At 37.4% G+C, this 24424-nt stretch overlaps 1 protein-coding gene across 7 annotated transcripts in view; it reads right to left on the bottom strand.

Moving 5' to 3' along the window:
• RIMBP2 (RIMS binding protein 2) overlaps positions 1 to 24424 on the bottom strand; it is a 136023-nt gene that overhangs the window by 39894 nt on the left and 71705 nt on the right. For 5 of the 7 annotated variants that reach the window (XM_054392645.1, XM_054392648.1, XM_054392647.1 and 2 more), the window contains exons 1-3: positions 10191 to 10292; positions 6019 to 6069; positions 1865 to 2069 (exon numbers count right to left, since the gene is read on the bottom strand). In XM_054392645.1, coding sequence (XP_054248620.1) covers positions 1865 to 2069; positions 6019 to 6069; positions 10191 to 10292 — 358 coding nt within the window. Of the gene's footprint in view, positions 1 to 1864; positions 2070 to 6018; positions 6070 to 10190; positions 10296 to 15886; positions 16010 to 21472; positions 21563 to 24424 lie in introns of those variants that run through there. The other 2 variants (XM_054392644.1, XM_054392651.1) reach the window with 2 other exon arrangements.

The raw sequence follows: 24424 nt of genomic DNA, 5'->3' as shown, positions 1-24424 counted from the left end.
GGTTTACTTCATTTCCTGATACATTCAAACATCACCAATTAAGGCAAAGCAGCTGGTCATAAACTGATCTCATTTCCGTCATTTGCTTTGCTTTGAAAGCTGTCCTTGTGTTCTTTCTTCCTCACACATAATAAAACTAATCACACTTTTGGTTTGAAGGACTCACTGTAGCATTACCAGCATTATTGTGAAATGGTTAGTTTCAATAATGAGAAATCCTGCCCACTTGCTCAAACATTTCTTTGCTGTTACCCAGTGCATTCACACCGAGAATGAGTATTGTCCAAGGCTTTCTGATCTTCGTAACACTGGTGCTGCAGGCCTTGAATTCCGAGTCACAAGAAAAAACAGTAAGTTATGAGGAAAGGTTTACCAAGCAAGACCTTTAAATGACAGACTTAACTGTGTCATCTGTGGCTTTAGTCAAAGGTTTCTTGGAATATTCCTGTTTGCAATATTTTGAAGAGTGTTTTTAAAGCTGTTTCCATCAATATGTCAGAAATAAATCTTAGTTTGGAAAGTCTGACTGAAGACCTAAAAATGCTTTGCTTTATTTTTATTTGAGGACTGGGGGTCTACTTAGATCAATTCCAGAGATACAGATTGGACTTCCACTAAAGGATATTTCAACCCCTAACTACCTTTTCCTTTAAAATTAGTTGCTGCTTGGAAAATCCTGTCCTTAGAGGCATGAGGAGTTAATCCTGTTGATATTAAGGCAATTTCTATTAAATTCTTACGCTATCAGGTAATGCCTTCTGAATTCTCCATTTAGTGCACTTTAATATCCACTTAGGTAAGATGTGCAGCTCCAGAAAAGGCTCTAAACCAATATACACCCCAGTGATCAAGGCTGCAAACAGCTCACTTTTTGTATTCAAAAACCCAAGGCACACAAAGTGCAAACTTACTGAAGTGAAATGAAAGGAAGATATCACCTTGGTTCATTTTGACTTGGTTTCACACTGAGTTTAGCACCCTTCACTGAAAATAACTGCTCAACTGTAACAGGGCAAGGATTTGTGATTTCTAGGCCCTATGCCTCAGAATTTTCCTAGAAGTTTACAAAGATGAAATTTTAAAAGTCAAGACCATTTCATTTTTCCAGTTCCTCTTCATACTTGTTTTAAAACAACTTTGAGGGTACTTGTAAGTAATGGAAATGACTTTACAAGTCTTCCTTTGCAGAAGTAGTTAAAATCGTTCTAGCATGGATGATAGTGAGCTGGTAAGCACAGTCCTCAGCCTCCATAATGACAGACTTATAATATACAATCTAACATGCAAGTTACTTTCCAGTGGCCTCAGGTAACCTTTTGCCTTGATCTTTGCAATTTTCCTATGAATAATGGATCATTAACAAAGTTGTGTACTTAGGAGGAGCAGTTGCCTCGGGCAACAGGAGATGACCTAGCAAAAGTTCAACACAGATCTTGCTAAAACACATACTGTGCTAAGACACTAGGAACTGTAAGCGTAGGAACATCAATACAAATGTGTATGTTTGATTGGGTGTGGGTTTTGTTGTTTGGGTTTTTTTTGGTTGGCTGGTTTGGGGGTTTTGTGTGTGTGTTTTAGGAGAGTTTTTTGTGTTTTGGTTGGGGGTTTTTTTTAACACTGAACAAGTTTCTTACCACTACACCCAACAACAATTACAGAGAGAATTCTGCTCACAGCAGTGCTAAAAACTAGAAACAACCTCAGTGAAGGCTTAAGAGATACTCTGAAATGTAAGCAAGTCACAACACAGTAACAGGTGTAAATTCTATCCTCCATTTGTGCAATCAAACTCTTTTTACATCATTGAGTTGCATCTTAAATCCAAGGCAGTATAGACAACTACAAGTAAAATGCTGGTCCTTACCTTTGCCTATAGAAGTGGCTATTCCATTCATTAATTGGGATAGAGATTTACCAGGAGAACCAGGGATATCTGAGGATACCACCGAGTTACTGCTCAGGAGATCAATCTTCCCTGCTTGCTGTCGAAACCTCTCCAGTTCCCTGGACAAGAGGTTAAATTGTTCGCTCTGAGTCCGACATTTCTCCTCTAGCTCTCGGACCTTGGCCTGCACAAGCAAGACATAACACAGACATCTGACTGAGATCAGAGCGAGCTGTGCCTGCAACAGATTTTTCTGACGTACCAGGAAGCCAGCATAGGCAAACTATTTGGGATAAACAGGCCCACAGTCACACTTTTCTCTCCCTAAATTCTCCCCCATCTTCAGACCATAACCTTTTAGCAGCCCTGAAATATTGAGGTAAGCATTTCTTCTATCCCTGATTTCTAAAGGGGAAGTTCCTCATCATATTTTTTTTGGCAATTGACAAAAAAAAAAAAAAAAAAAAAAGAGATCACTGCCAAAACCAGATCCTACAGCTTGTAACTTCTACATACATCTGAATGCTGCTTCTGTGTGCTTTCCTTTTTTTTTTCCCCCCTAAAACTCAGGTATGTTTCTGAGGTTTGCCCATCCTCTGCTATTAAATTGAAGCCTCCTGAATTGCTAGATTAACATTTATGCATTAGAAACCACCACCACCACCAAACCCCCAGAGTGGTTCATGCAGAATGTTTGGCCTAGCGACTGGCTGAATTCCCTTTCCAAAATAATGCTCCTCACTACAGATGCCAAACCACACAGAAGGAATTTAGACACCAGCCAAGAGGATATTGTTAGTAAGCTTGTGAGAAGTACCAAAATGTCATTGTTGGCAAACAATTTCGTTCTAATTTTGAAGCATCAGGTTTTAACAAAACAGAACTTAAAAGACAAGCTTCTGTGCTGCCATAGGAAACAATAATGTTTTCAATATAATGCATTTCAATGTCAATCTTCATTTACAAACAGCTTGTATATCTGTTTGCATACACTATCAGATATTCCTGAATGCAAACCCACACGTCTAGAACACCCAGAGAATTAGGAAACAACATCTTAACACCTGTGGCAAAACCTGAAAAAAATCAGAAAGCTCCGGAGAGGTCTGATTTTCACATAAGGACAAAGAGTCAATCTGTGCTCTGGCAATGTGCCATTTGAAACCTAGGGAGCACTCAAACGCTGCAAGCAGAAGTAGCTCAACAGAGGCAGTAAGAGACTCCTTATATGAAAGCTAATGCATTAAATTCTCTTCTGATGAACACACATCACTTCATTAAATGCCCCTTCATGATATATGCTTAGTTAAACAGCCACACTAACAAAGTCTGGGTATCTATTAGGTTCATTCAACTGTTCTAAAGTTCCTTTTCCTTGAAAGAGGAAAAAAAATGTTCTCAATTCACATAAGAAAAACTTCACATAACATATATCAAGAAAACAACACGTATTACACACAACCTATAAAAAGATTTTAGCACAGGTAAAGATAAACAAAACATTTACAATCCCAGAAGAACACAAAAATTCAAATTTCCTACCACAGAAGGTGGTACTGTTTGCTGCCCCCCCCTTTTTTTTTTGTAACAAGTACATTTTTAAAGTTACAGTGATTTTTTGAGGACATAATTTCTTTAAATTCATAAAATACAAATTAATTTGGTGCTAAAAAAAAAAGTCTCAGAGTATCTGACTAATTACAAAACAGAAAACAATAAGATATAGAGACACTGCAGAGTTTTATACAAACATTAAAACCTTTGATTTTTTGCTTTTTGTTTTTCATCCTTTTTTCTGTCACTGTGCCGTTGAAACGTGAGCCTTTGCTACTTGTTAATATGCTGTATGAATGTACAATTTTAAAAGTACATTAATCAAACAAAGTGGTAAAGCAGTTTGGGGTTTATATCCCCTTTTTCCAATGGATGAGCTATCCAACTCTCTTAAGAATATATACTGACCTTTCCACATGCAGTTATGGAAACTCTAGCGTAAAATAAAAAATAAAAACATCACAATCCAGACTCCAACAAGAGGGGGGGAATGTCTTTACTACTATTTTTCTAATCAAGGTTGAGAGTTTCAAGTGAGCACAAAGCTATACCTATAACAAAAAACCTGCTGTGAGATCCACAACAGTACCAATGAGGAATCCCCATGCCCATCTTTCTTTCTTGACTTCAGGCAGGTGCTTGGTTCACTGTGAGCCAGCCAGACTCACCTTCCTGTAGCAAACCTACATGTTCATGTATGTCACTGCAGAGCGAGGCATGTGCTTACGCTCTCCGAGGTACCGACTGTTTATCCTGTAGCATGGCTCTGCCCACACAGCCTGTTCTAAGAATGACAGCACAAAATGCCAAGTCTCCCAGATCTCCCTAAAACTGGATCTGCCTATAGCAGTAGTTGTAAGAACATTCTCTACTAGAGAACATATTGAGAACATATACCACTTAGGACTTGCCAAGTTTGTCACACAATACACAGTGCTATTGCTATAACAGCTTCTTAAACAGTAAACGAAGCAGACTTTATCCAGTACAAGACAGATACTTTTCACACAAGACAGGGGAGAGGATGAGCAACTTTCCAGGTGGTCAGGCTTGAATTCAGAGTAGTAATTAGCTCACACAATCTGCTACAGAAATATAATTTCACAGTTTAACTGTTTATGTAACAGCAATGGCTTTCAGTAGGTGGCTCAATAAATGAGCCTTGGGTGAAAACATCACAAAATTCTCTGTTTTAACAAAGACACAGTCTGAATTCAGGCAAAATCCACACAATCAGAAAGCTACAATCTTGAATAAACTAACAAACCATTCTTACTGGGCATGCTCATAGGAAATTACCTTTCAAAACCAGTATCTGAGTTCTTATTAGATCATGCCATATTTGAAGATTAATCTCTTGTAGAAAAAAAAAAAATCTGATTTTGGTGATTTGGTATTAGGCCACTAAACGCCAAGCATGCTTGCATAACAATGGCTCTAGCACGCATCCCATGCAAGGTTAGGCAGGACTATCATACTCGTTTTAAAGGAAGAAGTGCAGGATTCAGGACAGGGAAAGGAGAATTTATGCCCTAAAATACCTGCATGCTGTCCAGGGTGTTCTGGATGAAGTGCAAAGCAATAAATTCCAAACAAGACACAGTAAACAAAGAGACGTGAAATAAAGAAATAAAACCAGTTTTGAACACTTTTACATTTCAAAGCAAAATATATTAGAACAGTTAACACATGTAAAAGCATGCATCAACACAAAGCACGCCATAGAACATTTCAGAAATCAATACCACTGCTGATCTCAAATTGCAAAAAGCAGATTAAAATAAATGCTAAAAATTAATGGGCTTGAGGCAATAAAAAGCAAAAGCTTAGGAAACTTTGATGGGGTTATGCAAATTGGAGGTTGCAAATAAATCAACTAAATAGGAGCTTGGTTAGCTCGAGGGAAGTAGCTAATCACTTGCTTGCTTTGTTTCTGCTTATGTTTTCCTTCACCACACACTTTCTACCAGGCATTAAATAATACTTTAATCTTATATTCTTGAAGGCAAAACAAACTTACTATGTATGATGATAATGAATGCCTATGAGCAAACAGTTTCTGTGAGGATATTAACTTTTATAGATACAAATAAACAATTTTAATATTGATTATTTTAAAATATGATTAGGGCACCAGAAAAAAATCACCTTCCACCAGTGCATGACAAGTACAAAGACAGAAGAGCAACTGTAAGAAGGTAAAAAGACTAGAAATTACTTTCTGCTAAAACCAGATTTCTAAATGAAATATTGATGATGCACTTGCCACAATCAATTTATGGTTTTGTGTGTTCTTTATGGTATGTACATTAACACTTAACAACCATTTACTGCCTTTTCTTTTCCTCAGCCAGAAAAACTAGTTTGGTTTTCTATACAAAGAGAAATTGAGGTATACATGTCCTCAGCTTAATGCACTCCTAACTGAATTACAATCTTGAAAGGATGCAACTACTTGAAAAGAGAAAAAAAACCTCTTTCCTTATGCATTTCTTGAAACTTTAAAATACGATACTGTAAATTTAAGGCATTCAGAATGGAAGCTCCACAGAAATTCCCAGAAACAATGGATATCTTACCTCTAGCAACTGAACTGCTCCTTCATGTTCCTTCTTAGCTTCAACCTGAGCCTTGTTTTTATAACAAAGAAGAGAGAACAAAAAAAGATAAAAGAGAAATCAATTAGTCATGTCACATATAGTATGCTCTAACCACATAAAGCAGCATACAGTATGCTCGAATGCAAAGCCAATTACAGTCTTGAAGGGATGGCTCCACCAATATTACTACAGTGTTTTGGTTCCAAGCCACTGAAATAACTTCTTATTTTGAGGAGACTGAATCTCAGCAAAGCTTAATAGCATGGGTATTTTGTTAAGAGCAAGACAAGCATGCTCAACATACTGCAAGAACATATCAGAAGTGCGTCTGAAACCCTCTAAGTTAAAAGTGAAAAATGAGCTTGTTATTCTACACTGCAGGAGGTTCACAATGCTACCAAACTAGCTAGGAGAAAGGAATACACAAATTAAGCTCATTCTTTACATGCAGCAACAGTATGCATCATCTAAGTAAACAGCTCACAAAACACTTCAAGGCAACCACAAGAAAAGTTGTCTGTGAACATGAGTGCAACATTCAGGGTCCAATCAACCGAGTCAAAGAAGAAAAGAAGGAATCAATAAGAGCAGAAAAGTGGAGGGTTTTTTTATGTAGCTCAGAAATTCAGTTATCAAATTTTGGTTGTGAAGTCTAAACATTCAATAAAACAAACAAAAGCACTGAGTAACTTTGTGTTATGCTCACTATTTTCATTTAAGTTTTCACTACCTTTCTTATTGAAAATAAGCAAAACTTGTTATTAAGCATTGCATCAGGCTGATAGCAGTGTAATGCACTAACTTTACCTTTTGGCTCCCTACTACTGTAACCCAAAGATCACATTCTGCACATTCCACCTTAGTGAAAAGTCTTAAAACTCTCCAGTTTAGCAGAAGGGAACACCCCACACACTTTCTGATTTAATGCGTGAGATACTACCATGACCAACACCCTATTCCATTATTGGGTTCAAGGGAAGCTGGGTCAGGTCATAACATCACAATGAAAAACATATACCCACACTCCGCTGTCATCCATGATAACAAACCCTCCTTCAGTCCTGCCAGCACAGTCGTATTTCTTCCTGTACTACAGTAGCCTTATTGCTAGCATCTGATAAAATACTGGCTCCACAAACATTAGCAAACATAAGATGACAGGCAGTAGAAAGCCTTGTGTTATCCATCATTACAAGTTTAATAAAATCTACCCAAAAAGATGAGTTCTTGATCAATGATTAGAAAACCTGCACCAAAAGTTCTCTCTCCATCGAACTGACTTGTATTAAGGCTTTCTTAGAGAAAAAGCTCATCAGCTTCCCTATAACCACAAAACCTTGATGAACAACACTACATTGCTCCTTTTGAGTTGAAAAAATCTGATCAGTCTGTACATATATGAAAAACACACAACAAATTTTTATTTATAATATCAAGATGTGACAGCAAGTGCATCAGACTGTACCAAGAACTTGCTTTGTTCTGAAGGGCACATTTCTGTGATTCATCAGCAACTTTCTGACAGTAACAAGATATGCTGTCAAATGTCATCCTGTTATTGCCTGGAGTTACAACTTTCATTTCATGGTACTTTTTCAAGTAATTAGATGACTCTAATTTAAAAAAAAAAAAAAAAAGGAGGAATTTAACACACGTACTGAGTACATTGATGTCAGCTTCGGATGAAATGTGAGCTAGCAATTCCTGCTTAATGGTGGAAGTAAACTGTTAGAGTTACTTAGGTAACAGATTTATTTAAATTACTTTTCTGACAATACACACTGCATTATAATGTTGAAAAGCTGGTGTGTTGGATACCACCAGAGGCTTAAAGCAGAACAAATTAGTCTTGTGCTCGTGTTCACTACCATGCCTAGAGAACTACAGGTAGCTCAGGTGTCTCTCTACAAGGTTGAAGAGTGCGCAGTATAGACACACTCTCAATTATCATTCAGTGCTTTGAAGACTTTCCCTCTTCTATCCCCAGTGTATTAATCTGCTATCAGTTTTATTCTATAGCAGTCTTATTTTCAGTCTTATTCTATAGCTCTTCTCGGTGATGTCCAACGACAGGACAAGGGGCAGCAGGTGCAAGCTGGAGCATAGGAAGTTCCATGAGAAAATAAGAAAAAATTTCTTTGCTGTGAGGGTGACAGAGCCCTGGAACAGGCTGTCCAGAGAGGTTGGGAAGTTTTCTTCTCTGTAGACATTCAAAACCCACTTGGATGCATTCCTGTGTGACCTGCTCTATGTGGACCTGCTCTGACAGGAAGGTTGTACTGGATGATGTTTTGAGGTCCCTTCCAACCCCTAACATGCTGTGATTCTGTGATTAATAACAGCATTACTGAAGCAAGTAAGTATCTTAGCCAAACTGAGATCTCAACATGTTACAATGGAAAAGAATCTGAGCTTGGAAAGGCTGAAAATATATTTTTTCATTTTTAGGTGGTATCTTGAATGAATATCACATGCAGATTTTGCCCAGAGACACGATAGGTAGGATTGTCTTTTAAGTCGCCACAGATCCTTATCATGAAATGCAATAATAAAAGAACACACACACAATAGCAACTTAATCATATGAAGAATTAGATGTCTCAGGGTGAAATGAGTGTCTGTGCAAAGTCCTAGAAGGAATAGTTCAGGCTAATGAATGAAACCGGTAAGAATGATGAATTATTTCTTAAATCCATAAGTAGAGCACAGACGAATTGTTAACAATGGATTTTAGCATAGGAACTCTAAGCTAAAATTGTAGTGGAACCTAGGGGCAAATGATCATTAGATAATAATTTTTAACATAAATGATCTTGTATTCCATGCTGCTTCAGGGCTACTGGATGAGAATTTAATCACTGGCTACAGATGCTGAACTAGTCACATGGAGTAAAATACCCAACACAGTACAATTCATTTGTGCTTGAAGTCTCATGCTACAGTTTAGCAAAAATGACTGGAGAAAAGTATTGCAGAGATTTGTTTCCTATTTGCAATTTGTAACAAAAAAGACCCAAGTCATGTGGATTTATTAGATGAATGTAATGAAAATTAGCAAGAAGAAAAGCTGTACAATTCTTTTGATTTCTTTGCTTTGCCATGAAATTTAAGCCCAAAAATTTACGTAGAAGTTCAGTTTTAACAGCTGAATACAACAAGAAATGGCATTTGGAAATACGCCTGGACAGATTAATTGTGAAGGATTAAAAGAAAATTAACTGGAAGATTTTATTTGGTCAAGTGAAACTTTCTATTTCAAGCAAACTATATTAGATACATTTTGTTTTATCCCTCTGAGAATGTTCTTCCATGCCAATTCTCCTCCAAATTATCATTAACGTCATTATTTCTGTGTTTTGATCTAGTCAAGCAATTGGAAAAATCAGCATTAGTATTCAGACAACTGCAGCTTTAAGTGACTTTGGTAAGACTGCAATTCAATATATTCTTTCTAGTATAATAAATGCTGAGAAGTTCAAGTGTGAAGTCTTAAAGTGATTTGTGAATTAGAGAATGAGTTTGGAAATGAGATACTTAACTGTTTACTTTATGAGAAACAAGATCAGCTGTGAAGTGTAAATGCCTTAACAAGGACTTACTTTAATCTAATTTAGTGGAGAAAGGTAGTAAGAATTGCCAGTGTCTGGAAGAGGAAGTCAGAGAAATCCTAACAAAACAAATAGGTCAGTACAAATGTTTAACTGTTTCAATAAACCAACAAGGAAATGGTAGATTCCCTATATTTTGATTATCATGAAATTAAGATCAGTTTCCTTCTTTGACATTGAAGGAATACACACGTTTCTGAACCAAACACAGAAGGAAGCAATGGAAATACAAAGGAAATATATATATTTGTATCATTTTTCTCCCTATAGGTAAATATGAGAACTTACATCTATTGGTAAATATGAGAACCTGGTCAGGTTAATCTTCACTGGCACAAACATTTATATATCAATAGTACCATCACAGAAACCCAACAGCAAACATCTTGTAACAGCTGCATCAAGAATCACACAGAACGTTCCAGAACAGCAACTAGCTTGGTGATAACATTTCAAGTTCCTTTAAATCAGGAGACCTATTCCATGGCCTGTACTCTGTCACTGCAAATTGCTGTTTCATCTGGTTTCCCTTTCTCCCCTTACCTTCTGCAGGAGTTCGATTTCCTGCTGTTTGGCGTTGAGAACAGCCAAGGCTTGCTCATGCTCCAACTCCAGCTGTTGCCGCCGTTCAGCAGCCTCTCGCATATGCTGTTTGAAAGGAAACAGAAGAACCACCAAGAGAATTGAACATAGTCGACCTGTAGCCAAACATGCTGCCACTCCCAGCCATGCAGAGAACTTGGCTGGGAGTCCACCTCAACATGAAAGTTCTCTGATATCACTGATCGACAAGCGGGAAACTGGATAGGATTTTAATTCGGTCAGCACTTAGAGGCATATTGCCAATGCTAAACTCAGGCATTTTGCCAGCAACCTCTTTTAGGATATATGACTCTGTCATTGCCAGTGACATGGCTTCTGTGATGCACAAGTGAGCAGCACCTATTTTATCCACCAGGCACACATTTATATGTGGTATTGTGCTGAAAAATCAAAGCATAGAAAAAAAATTAGCTTGACAATTCCCAAAATGCCTCTTTACCCGGGATGTGATTTTGCAATTTGTTTTGCAAATGATGACCCAAAAGAAATAGCTTACTTTTGCTACTCCCTGCCTATTATTTGTAGCAAATTAGCCAGAGCAACATTAACACATGGATCTGGACAGAAGTGACCACGCAGTACTCAAAACCAACTTTTAAAGAGGAGTTGCTACTAATGATACAAAGCAATATGAGACAGGTTCTTGGGAAGAGCACAAGCTGAACAGTGTCAAGATCCCCTTTGCAGATAGAAATGTTTTTTCATTACAGGTTAATATTATTCTCCCAGTATCACTGTAACTCTCAAATACTGTGTTAATAAAGGGGAGTTAAGAAAAATCTCTTTACAGATTCTCATCTCTTCTCTGGTGAAACTTGTATTAAAGCTTTTTCTTTTCCAGATTACATATTATTCCCATAATACTCCCACAGCAGAGACACAGTGTCTTATCTGCAGCACCGTAAGTTATTGCATACAAACCTATTAGGAATCAGCACCTGGAAAGACAAATGGGTTGCTGAAATTGACAAGAACAGACCAAAATATCTCATATTGTGTAGCAGAGAAACTTTATCAAGCATATTGCTAACCCTTAATGAGCTGTTCTCCTGTGCTACATGACTCATAACAGAGGGACAGCACAGTGAGTCTGACTTCCCTCAATCAGGACTGGTTTGCAAAGGAAGTAGAAATGTCTCTGATATTTCACCTCTACTTGGGAATTTATTTATTTTAATTTGTTGTGTTGATTATTAACAAATATTTTTCCAGTTCATCTGTTCTGACTCTCAACTATGCCTTCTTTTCTAGGAGTTTTGTGAAGGTTCAGTATCTTGACTGTAGATATTTCTAAACATTGCATAATGTACAAAAGTGAAATGGATCTGTTAATAGATAATATCTATTTCTCAGTGTTTAATAATGACCAAAAATAATGGTTCTGATTCTCATCTCATGGGAATGAATATAACCTATTTTGCAGACTAGTATTACTCATGTTTTAAATTAGCATGAAGTGACATTTGCTGAGCCCAGCAACTTCCATCAAGCCTTATGTAAAACTTGATGGCAGGGGAGCATCAGCACATTTCTTATATGGAAAGTTAAGTCATTCCCACACCTTTAATTAAAATCTTTAATTATCAGAAAAACAACAAAGGTCTCACTTCACTCACTCATGCTATACCAGATCTGGTACTAAATCTTATTTTGATTTACTTTTACAAAAGGCACTACAGAATAATTCCTAGTCTTTTGCAGAGATCAATGAATAATTAATGTCATGACTGAATCTGTAAAACTTAATGAAGAAACAGACTTTGATACATGATCTGTGATTCTCACCAGCTTTAAAATTATGTTTCCTAAAGTATGTATTTGATGACCTAGAGTTCACAGATTTTAGTGTTAGAAAAGACCACTGGTCATCCAGGTCAACCTAAAAATCTCTCTCAGTCATTCTAGTATTGTCATGTTCTACTTAGCACTTAAAGCAGCAAGGATCTCTTCAGCCCAGTATCTGTCCCTCCCCTAGCACAATAAGGAAATCTTCCCCAGACCAGAAGCAATTTCTCTTCTACTCTGCTCAAAGATCAGTTCTGTCTACAGATCTCTTCTGTGCTTCCTATAGAACATTAGTTACCGGCATTTCTTCTTCCAAGCCTGAGTGGAATAGGTTAGGGCAGTGGAGAAGGACTGCAGAGATCACTAGAAGAGCATCTGGATTGCTGGACTGATTTCCACAACGGTCATATTGCCATAGTTTGTGAGGTGGCAGTGATCCATTTGTCCAGGCTGTTGCTGTTCTTACTGTGAGGCAGGTTAGTGCAAAATTGCACTTCCCTTTTTGCACCATTTCTAGAGGTTCTAGTAATGTTACTCTAATACCTGAAAGCAAATCCACATCTAAAAGCGCATAGGAAAAAACACAGTAAGGACTTCATGTTTCAAAATGATTGGCAAATAATGATGCATCCTTCAAAGAAAGTGTGAAAATGGAACCTTGTCAGTGCATCTTTCAGACCAAAGGCAAGAATCCTGCTTTGCAGCAGAGAATGGAACTGGGGACATCATGCATATCCGTTTTCTCTCAAACCTTAGAGTGAGGCAGCTGTACAGTATAAACACTTTCTGAAATAGCACTTAAAGGATCTGCTCAAACAGCACTTGTTTTTCCAGCTTCCTCATGGACAGCAGGAAATATGACAATAGGTAGTCCATCCGAGCACCAACCACTTCAGTGGTTCCACTGCATTGCCTACAGCTGCAAATGAAATAAAGAAACCTATTCTTCCCTATAGCAGCGTAAGGAAGTGTAGAACTTCTACAGTTCTAAAATGTGCAACTGGTAAATGCTAGAACAAACTCAAATGGCTTTCAAATACTGAAGTCTCATTTATGAGACAGAACTCATACATGATACTGAATGGGGAGCAAATTTAATTTTCACCCAAGTACTTTTATCAAAGGACTTGTCATCTGTGCATGCAGATGGGTGAGCGCCGTTACAGTGGAATGAATGGGAAAAACTGGCTGAACACGTCAGAAAATCAGAACTGTTCTATGTGAGAGGCACTGTGAAGATTCTCAGAAGTTAGCAAATTCAGCAGTTCTTCATCTTCCTTTTTCTGCTCAGTTGATACATCCTGAAGTTCTCAAAAGAGAAACTGAATTTCTCTTTTGATAGAGAAACTAGGCTAAATACTCCTCAAACGTTTCCAATGACTTGAAAGCTGCAAGCCATTTTTTCAAACTACTAATTTCCCAACCATATGCTAACACACATGAAATACACAATGAACTGCATCTGCTGGGGCATGGTTTAGTGCTAAAAAGGCAATTTGGGGTTTCGAGTCTGTTCAAGGTACTCTAACAGCTCAGATGGCTTCAGCTCAAGACAGAGGACTACTGAATATGAAAAGCCAGGAGCACAGAATCAGTGAAGGAAAACATTTGAAGGACTTCTTAAGCAGAACAGTGAGATTTACGGAAGGCTTCTACCACATCTATTAGAAGTATTATTGCAGTAGAAGTTAAGCTAAATAACTAGGTTGAGCTCTTCTGCAGAAGAAATTTGGAGGAAGCATTAAGTCAAATCCCAGTAGCTAAGCTAATTAAAGAGTGGAGAAATGAACATTGTTTGTTATGGCCAAAGAAGAAAGAACATTCTTTAATTTGCTTTAAGAAAATAAAACACAGTCCATCATTAGAAGAGTTTTTGTGTTCACAAACATACAAACCTAATCGAATCAGTGTCTGAACAAGATATGAGATGAGTTTTATTGCTTGTGAAAGCTGGGGTTCTTAGCAGCATAGAAGCCCAGTCAATCATAACCTGTATTTTGATTTCATGAAATCAGAATTAATTCTAATTTACTCAGAGCAAAGTCTAATCTTCAGCTGTTTTATGAGCCATGAATTCCTATCTTTTCTAGTTGCCTTTTTTCCCCTTCTTATCTTTCCACTATGTGCTACTTGAAGAAGTGAATTTCTGCAGTTATCAAGCTGGAATCCTACAATCATTATACAGAGAGCACAGGCAAGCCAAATCTGTTGAAATAGCTTCCAGGTCTTGATCCTGTTTTCTATAGGTATTAGCACATGGCTCACAGTAACACAGAAAATTAGTGATAAAGGTCTGTGGAACTGTCGGTTTTGTATTCCCCAGAAGGAAAAGAAGAAAATAACAGAAAGAGTAAATTACCTTCCAGAGCTAGAGAAAAACTTTCTAGTTCTTCCTGGGAAAAGTTGTACTAGTTTAAAGACATAACAGTGTATCACTCTTCTATTTAATAAAGCAGTTTATTTTTCATTTCCCAGTGGATGTATTTCTTATTCACATACAACTAGATTTATTCCATCAGTGCTACCTGTTGTCAGGTGGGGACATTGATAATTCACTGCACAACAGAACATGTAACAGTCTACAGCCTGTGGCATTACCTAGCATATGATTTCAACAGCTTGTGTTTCCAGGAGCTGCTGGAATATGTTGGTTTACAGAGCAGCCAGCTTACTTTTGATAACTCTACAGTCTTTTGGAGGCTCAGCAAGAGGGGTGTAAACTTATAACCACCTTTTATTGTCATCTGCGCTGAAAAACCTTCTCACCTCCTGAGCAGTATCAAATAAAGCTGGAGATGTGGTTTCAACAATGTATTTACCAGTGTTACAACCTAAAAATAAAACTTCTTGAAATTCAGACAGACAGGTGGCCGCTTTCATCACTACAGTCTTCAAAAGTTCAGATCTACTCTGATGCGGCCAACAGCAAAATTAATTTTCCCCTTTATAGTGGGTCTGATGCAAGCCAGAATTAGTAACAAATTCAATTTCAAGTAAATGGCTGTATACTCACAACAAGCATTGGTTGAAGCCACTCAGCATTATTAAAGAATTCTACAAAGAAAAGTTCTGCTCAAAATTTAAAGTCTCAGACCCCTTATTTTCGTTTCCATCCCCTACGACTTTCAAGGAATCCATCCCTCCTTTAGTAGACACTTTGGTGGTTTGAAAAAGGACAACTTTGGGCATGAGAAGAAAAATAAAGAGCTCTTTGGCAGTTTGTCAAAAAGTTTTTAGCACTGGGACCAATGCTCCATTCTACTCTTCATTTTTCTGAACAGTCTGAATTACAGACAAGTGTTTACAAGTTTTTTCTCTCTCCAGCGATGCAAACAGCGGTAAGTGCATGCCTTTCTCTTACTTTATTCTTCCTAATAATCTTAGTTACTTAACCCTCTTCAAGGCAGGTTTTGCAACCCTGTCCAGACAATGAGATACACTCTGCTCAGGCAACACAAGCTAGCAGAAAAGCTTGTTTCACAAAGCCACAGCAACATTTTGCATCATTAGACTGGCAGACATAGCTCTCTCTAAGGTAAAATACCTTGGCTGTTTTTCATATTGCCTTCATCAGCATAGATACTTTCATCTTGAATTACCTCTATAGTGAAAACCTACAACCAATTATTTATAATATATCAGATAATGAACTCTAAGGATGTCTCTCCTCTGACAGTTTGAGGTCCCTTGTAGGTACTTAGTCTACTGTATTCCACATTTTTATCACAACTTATAGGGACATTCAGTCCCCTAGTTTGCAATGCGTATCTGTGACTCACTAAATGAACACCAGGGATATTAAACAAGAAATAGAAGTACTGGTCTGTTGGACTTTATGGCATTATACCTACCTTTAGGACCTGCTCTAAGTTCTCCAGCTTGGCTTGGAGCTGGTGTTTTCTCTTTACAGCCAAATCTCGTTCTTTGGTCACTTTGAGAAGGGTTTCTCTAAGATGGTCATAGTCTGATTTTACCTAGGGGGAAAAAAAAACCCCAAAACAAAAAACGAGTTATTATTGCCCATGCACCTTTAATTGAGGGAAAATTGTGTCTGACACAAACATTTCTGCATATTAAAACTGAAAAAGGAGAGAAGGGTAAAAAGTGGAAGGGAATTCTCATTGAGGAAATTGTGTGTAACATATATATATATGCAAGAAATTTTCTTTTGAGAAGGACTGCAATTTGGCATAACTGTAGTTATGCATAAGTTATGTAAATTTAAGTAAATCACTATATATATATATATATATATATATATATATATATATATACACACATACACACACACATAACACACAAAGTAAATGACAACCAAAAAATTCCCAATTCTTCTGGTTCTCAGAAGCGGGTGTGCTATATAAAGAGACAGACATCTAACCTATCTGTGGAAATATAACTCAAATGAACATTTTCCAGCACTCTTCTCTAGTGTAAATGGATTTCAGAATACATCCAAATATACATGATCAGCCTGTGCTAACATTTGAAATCAATGTGTCTCTACAATTCAAAAATATTATTCTGCAACAAAACCCTTGGTCTCCCTTCATATATTTGCACACAGAAGGTTTTGAAAGGATCAGATACTCATCCAGCAGGATTTGTTTTCCCATGTAATTTACTTGCTGCTAGCTTAACCATTTCAGTATGACTGTGTCTTTTTATACAGCATTTTGCGAATCATTAGCAATAGTGACTACTCCATAAACACACATAGAAATAAAAATTATTATTAAACTATTTCATCGTCCTGTGGAAAGGTTCTTTCATCAGTTCCGATCAGTTGAATATTTGATTTCTTATCCTTGATCATTTTATGACTTTATATCCTGAACTGATCTGTAACAACAGGGTTGGTACAGCTTGTATCATATCAGAAATTGGAAGTTTTACATTTAGAATGAAAACACACCAGCAATAAACACCTAGGTTAAAAAAAACGAAACCCATAACATTGACAAACTATTTCCACTTCCCTGCAAAGCTGAGAGATGATAAGAAGGCAAAAGAAAGAGCCATAATATTTTTAGTGAACAGAGTTCCAAGACGTATCCATTTTCCTTTGGTACCTGAAACAGAGCACAGAAGCTTAAACAGTGCTGGCAGGATTACTGGCTAGGGAAAGGCAAAGTCCAAAGTATTGGGATAAGGCATAGGTGTGTTGATCTTGGTGCAGCTCATGTTTCATTCAAACTTCACTTAGAGGAAGCACAAATTATTTTGTTTGTTTTGTCATTTTGGTTTTGTTTGTTTGGTGATTGTTGTTGTTTTGCTTTTTTGTTTATTTTGTTTGGGTTTTATTTTTTAAGAATGAATAGCATTAAGCAACCTCTGACATAGGTATCTCCTGGCCATTTTCTAAAGTGATGTTTTGGAAACAGATTCAGCCTATTTGCCTTCTGGCTCCAGTTTGTTAACTTGCAAATTTTGCCATGGACCAAACAATCTAAATGGTTGCAGCCAGCCCTTGTATTCATCTTTGCAAGATGACTCTTTAGAGTGTAGTGGACTGGAAAAAAGAAAAAGGAAAAAGGAACAAATCATGTTTTCCACAAAAACTGATGCAATTATTGTCAATCTGCGGATTTTTTTTTTTCTGTGCAAGGATTTTTCTTTTCCTCTTCTCTCATTTCTTTACAACTAAGGGAACTATTAAACAATGGATTTTCAGAATCTATTAACTTCCTATATACTTTGCATTGTATATCATTACTCGGATCAGTCAGTGTATATTGCTGAAGAAAAATGGAGTGGAAAAAGGAAGCAAGGAGGTATCACTATCAACAATGCCATTTTGTTATTACTTGTGATTCTCAGTTAATTTACTGAGGATCTTGAATTTTGAAAAAGTTTCAAGAAAAGGTTTTTCCTCAGGCTTTAGTTTTCCCTCTCTCTAAAACAACCGATGCCAACTGACTACCTTGGTAAAGAATTTTCCAAAACTTACTGGCCACCACAGCCTGAAACATTTTTGGGGAGCAAGTGCTATGTGCCTTTTCCTGTGGGCAGTGAGGTAGCTATCAGGCTGCTAATGTAATTTTGGAAACACATGAATCAGAGAAAGGTAAAACTGTAGATATTATACACATATCAGGATCTTTCATTTAGGACTTCAAAGCATATACCTGAAGTAGTTAAATTTTAGGATCACAAAAATGGTTCTAATAATTTCTGTACTTTCTCATTTGGCAGATCAGTTTTGAACAAAGTTGTATGTATATTTTAATTTTGCAGATTGGAAAGAACACAGTCAAATCAACCACCTTCCAATAATTACTCTTGTTACTTCCAGAGACAACTGATACATTTTAATATTTCTCCAAGGCATTCTTGCCAGGACTTTCTCCTCTGAAGACTGTGTATCACATAAAATGCTGTGATATACACATTTATACAATCCATAAGGCAGCATAAAACTTGATGAGTCTATCATTTGCCTTTTTTTGTTGTTGTTTTTTTGTTGCTTAGACAACATTTGTTCTTAAATGTGAATTTAACACTCTCTCCAAGCAGACTGCTTAAGAACATATGGGGTATACATGAATCTGAATTACACAGAGAGCACATCAAAACATCAGTGTTCCCAGTGGCAAAAAGAGTTGACCTAAATAGAGTGCCATCATAAGCAGTTCTAATTTCATGACAGAAATGGGGAACATTTTGATCTGCAGTGCTTCCAATTTATTTTTCATCCCATACCTACACGCTTACTAAATCTATTCTCATTTGAGTCAGTTATGAAGGGAGAAGAGTGCTAAAACATCTTCCACTTCTTGAACATTTAAACAGAAACTAGTTATTGAAAACCAGCCCACCAAAACAAGCTGACATTTTATTTCATTGGTGAAAAGCTCCATCAGTCTTATAACCTATCATTTGCCTTAATTCTAGACTTCAGACACTTGCCAATTTCTCAAACTACTGACATTGTTCAGAAAACATTATTCAGAAAGTACCATGAAAATTGCAGGATTTCAGGTATTGAAAATCGTATGATTTCAGGTATTCAGGAAAAAAAAAAATCTGAATGTGTAATGCCTGGTCTTCTGTACATAAAACCACTCACCCATATATATTCAGATGAGCAGAAAAACAAGTCAGAGACCAGTGTTACAGCACTCCTAAGGACACAAAATTTTTTCACAAGTACTCCCCTCCAGGAAAGCACCTTTGTTTCCCTTATGCAGAGCACCTAAACTTAATCATGTAAGTTACATACCACTTAGCTTTAATTTGAGAATTGAATGGTACCCAGCCTTCTACCTCCTACTTCCTAAAGTCAAAATTCAGCAAACACATTGTGCAAAAACGAGCAGGAGTTTTATCTCTGCTACATAACAGAATGCAGAAACACTCCTCCAGTCCCAGTTGATTGGATAAAGTTGGCCTGTTTTTCAGGCCAGCTCTCAAGGGTGAAAAAGAATAAATTATTTTAGGCAGGTTTTCCCCTTCAGGGCTGAGCCCTAACTCTGTTATAATTCTGCTCCAACCTCCACATCCAAAGCCACATAGCTTCACACTTTCTGAATAGTAAAATGGAGTCTAAACTGCACAATCTGTCCTCAATCTCACTGTGTGTGGTAAAACAAAAAAAAAAAAAACAAAACCAAAAACCAACACACAACACAAAAAAAACCCCTAATAATTCCCTAAGAAGGGCTCTTATGCAAGAGGGAAAACACCAGGTTTGTTAACATTCAGGGTATTCTGCAAAGACTGCATATTGTTTATATTGTTATAAGGGAGAGGGTACACTTAAAAGTCTTTGATCCTGCTGAGGCTGTGATATTAAATTAGTAACACAGGCATCTAGAATTGTTGCATCATGCCTTTCACAGTATTTGAAGAAACAAACCCCTATATTTGAAGAAACCAACACCTATAGTATGGCAAATTCTGACACTACAATAGTAGAAGGTAATTTTATTACTGACTTAGTGGCTAATGCATCAAAGGTTGACATTTTATCTTTATAGTCTAAATGGGTTTTGCTAGGTTTTTCAGTGTACTTCAAGCTCTGCATTCTAGTAAGAGACAAACATTACCTATAATAAATCATTGTTAACTGCATAGTTCTTCACTTTCTGATAGTAAGAAGGATAATGTTTTTAGTGTCACCAAGGTATGGGCCCTTCACTCCATTGATGCTGCATGCTATTCCTGTGTCAGATAGCATATAAACCTGCCTAAGTGAGATTTTATCTTTATGTGCCTCATGAAGTAAAGGCAATATGTAAACAACAATAAAGAGAAAAACATTAGGAAAGGGAGAAATTCTAGACAGATGGATGAATAAAATTAAGTGATGCTGTGATACACATGGCTTCCTCCTATCATAAAGTATTATCACACTGTCTTTTTATGCAAAAAAAGAAAAAAGCATTTAAGTTCCTCAGCAACAGGAAATTTCAAGTCTGGTTCAATACCAGGTGCTACACAGAATCTAGAGTACATGCTTCACCATTTGCATTGTATCAGGGACTTATTCAGCCCTCCTTTGGTTTGGAAATTCAACAGCAGGCTACTCTGCGACACATGCACGTCAGAGATATCAAAGCATGTAGTTACCACCGTTCTGCAGGCTTTGAGGATGGGCTTTCATCAGAGCCTATGTGAGTTACAGCTCTTCAGATATGAATGAGGTTGCTGAGCAACTCGCATAAGCCCTGTAGAAATCCCAGATTGGAGTTTTATTTTTAGCTAAATGTAGCCCTGTCAAGTGGTTGGTTCATGATGTTTCTTCCACTGAATGCATATATGGTGAGGTAAGCCACATCAACCTCTCCTCCCATGCTAGTCATGCCATGCACTATTTGCCATAGATAATATCTTTGACTACAGTGATGACTTCTTTTTTGTCCCATAAAGACAAAAACAAACTGAAGAAAAATGCTTACTTTTGAGATAGGTTTTAAATTGGGACCTGGAATAGCTGAGGCTATGCCATGTGCCATGCTACAGGGGAAATAACTGCTAAATAGAGTTTTGGAAATTTGCTGCTGGACAAGAGGTTTTTAAAGACGTTTTTCTTGAGAAACTTAAAAATTAAAAAGGGTAGGGGGAAAAAAAAATCTACTGGATACTAATTATTTCAGAAAAAGAAGATAATTTTTAAACCAAGTCTGATCAAAATCACAAAAATAGTCATTTTACCAAACCTAATATAATTTACAATTCTAAATAAATATGAATCAGAGGATTGATGTACCTCTCTAAGGTCTATCAGTGTCTTAAATTTACACTCGAAAATAACATTTTCTCATAAAAGATTTTTTTTTTAATTTGTTTTAAAATAAAATATTTTATGTTCCTAAGTAGAAACAAGTGAGGGAGGGAAAAAACCAAACAACAAAAAACATACAATCCACTTTTATCCACTCTGCAGCCTGATTTCTGTAACAAATGATGTCTGAGAGCTGTGCTCATGATGTTACCTGGTCATGTTGCAGTGCTTTGTGGTACACATTTGCATACTGAAGGCTCAGGCGATTCTTTTCTTGCACAGCATCCTTCAGTTCATTTTCCTAAAATAGAAATAAAGACTGTTATAGACCATTTGTCTCTATTGCAGTACATCCTATTAAGTGCTTAAGGAAGCAATGTTTTTGCATTATTTGGTATTAACAAACTATTAAGTGTAATATCAGGCACTGAGCCAGAGGCACTGAAGGTGCAGGAGCAGCGGATTAGTTTGCAATTCCAGTTGGCTCCATCGTAAACCCATATGTTTTCAGTAGATGATCTGATTAAAGATGTTCAAGCAAAGAGAGATGGCCTCACTTCACAGGCCTGGTGTCTATAAAAATTACAATAAATATCTCCCTGGGGATGTAACAAACAGCTCAAACCTGGTTGCCTCACACAGAGCTGGCAAGAGAGCGAGAGATCTGGCTTCCAGAAAAAAAGTAATGCTATCCAACGTAGGCCTTTCAAATGCATTTTGATGTCAAAAGCCCAAATCTGGAACGTATATTATTGTACCCATTTTCATAGTCACATATTTGGCTTAACTTCTAATGTATATCTATTTACAGTATCTGCATATATACACATTCCAGGAGGAACACTTTCCTAATCTGGGTAGAGCATTTATGTATTACAGTGGCTGACAAAAAATGCAGATGGAAGTCAAAAGTCTGCTCTGGTGAGACCTCACCTGGAGTACTCTGTACAGATCTGGAGTTCTCAATATACAAAGGACATTGACCTGATGGAGAGGGTCCAGAGAAAGGCCACAAAAATGATCAGGGAGTTGGAGCACCTCTGCTACAAGGACAGGCTGAGGGAGCTGGGGGTGTTCAGCCTGGAGAAGAGGTGGCTCTGGGGATCCAGGGAGACCTAATAGCAGCTTCCAGTACCTGACGGTGGCCTACAGGAAGGACGTACTGTTTACAAAGGCTTGCAGTGACAGGGCAAGGGGCAATGGCTTCAAACTTGAGAAGGGCAGATTTAGATTGGATATCAGGAAGAAGTTCTTCACTATGAAGGTGGTGGAACACTGGAACAGGTTGCCCAGGCAGGTGCTTGAGGCCCCTTTTCCTGGAGATATCCAAGGTGAGGCTCAACAAGACCCTGGGCAACCTGATCTGGTTGGGGATGTCCCTGCTGACGGTGGGGAGGTCGGACTGGATGACCTTTGAAGGTCCCTTCTGGCCGGGATCATTCTATGATTCGATATTAACTACAACCTCAGGAATATATTTTTATTTACTTAGACAGCACTATAAGGACAAAAGAAAAAAAAAAAGAAAATACAACCCAAATATATAGTCAAAGGTCAAAATAGAGGGGTGGAAATGATCTATCACATCACACAAATTCAGGAAAAAAAAATGTAGCACCCTCTGATATAGAATCATAGAATCAGTCAGGGTTGGAAGGGACCACAAGGATCATCTAGTTCCAACTCCCCTGCCCTGGGCAGGGGCACCTCACACTAGGTATTTCTGACCATCTCTTTTTTTGCACAAGTTCACAAAGGTCATTATCTCCCATATCTAATTCCTTATGAAAGGTGCAATCTGTCACATGGATCACTCCGCATTATACATTTTCTTCTAAAACATTGGTTACGTTTCTGAAGAAAACTATAATAAGGTAGGCAAAACTGGGCTGAATGATTTGAAATAATCTATGATTTTGCAGATTTGTCTACTAATTCATCTGAGGTCTTAAGGAAAACTGTTCAAGTAATGATTTCATTTCTCTTTACAATTCTCGATATGAAAAAACCCCAAACTGCCAATTTTGGGTTTACCAACATAAGCCCTAAGAGGGGAATTTAAGATTCCATTATTAAAGTGTTTTCTATACCACTAGAACCAAAAAATTTGCTATTTTAATCATACCTTTCTTAAATCCTTCTCAAAATTCTTTGCACACAAAATTTGTTTTAAACAAACAACAAAACCTGTTAAACTGTTCATCTAAATTGTTTCCTAATCTGCATTACTTCAGTGTGCTCATGCAGCCCAGAAGGCCAACCTTTATTTATTTTCTATAGAAAATGAGATTAAAATGTCAGTTTTATAAAGACATTTCACACAGTAAAAGCCATTCTCAGTAACAGCGGTTTTAAGATATCAATTAATTTGGCAGAGGATACTTCATTTCTGCCCACACCTGAACTGTGTCAGCCTGACAGTTAAATCTGAACACAAAGCATAGTGAAAATCAGTTCAGCTTAAATAATGACACATTACAGCACCAGCATCATGCAGTATCAGAACATCTCGTCATCTGTGGGAAGCGTTAAGTGCTACCACCCTGAATCAAGCTAAGATGACAAACTGCAGAATATTCACAGTTTCCTGATTGCAGAAACCTATCACCTGGCACATAAGGAGCTCAGCAATTAGAATTTCTCAAGTCTGGTAAATCTGTTGTTCAGGGTGCAATTAAAAGTGGCAGTCAGGCTGTGTGAGATGCTAGACAGCTCTGAGGGCCAAAACAAGAAAGATTTCTCAGCTCATGGTGCATTTTCAAAGGTGTGAATTAAATCAGTAAATATTTTTATACTATTAACAAACTGCATAGAACAGTTCCTTGGATATGCAAATAAATCCTTGTGTCCCATTAATTGCTGGCAGTCATTTGTAAAGCGTTTTGTGTCTCTTCTGCACTTTGAGGTGAAAATAGACTACACTACCAGCTTGGAGACCACTACAACCGGAGGCTTTTGTCAAGCCCAATTTGACCTTAACTTTAATGGAGCAATCTGCATTTGTAACTGCTCAGGTGACTTCAATTGGGAACAAGTGACAACATATTACCAGGTTTTAATAAGCTTTAATAAAAGGAATTTAAACAGAAACAGAAGGGGGAAGAGTGAGGAGATGAGGAGTAATTGAAGGCAATCTAGGACAGCTTCTTTCACACCCTACTTA

Source organism: Indicator indicator, chromosome 26 (assembly GCF_027791375.1).
Source record: "Indicator indicator isolate 239-I01 chromosome 26, UM_Iind_1.1, whole genome shotgun sequence".
Taxonomy (NCBI): Eukaryota; Metazoa; Chordata; class Aves; order Piciformes; family Indicatoridae; genus Indicator; species Indicator indicator.
The sequence above is the reverse complement of the archived record's forward strand: the minus strand, read 5'-3'. Positions and strand labels throughout refer to the sequence as shown.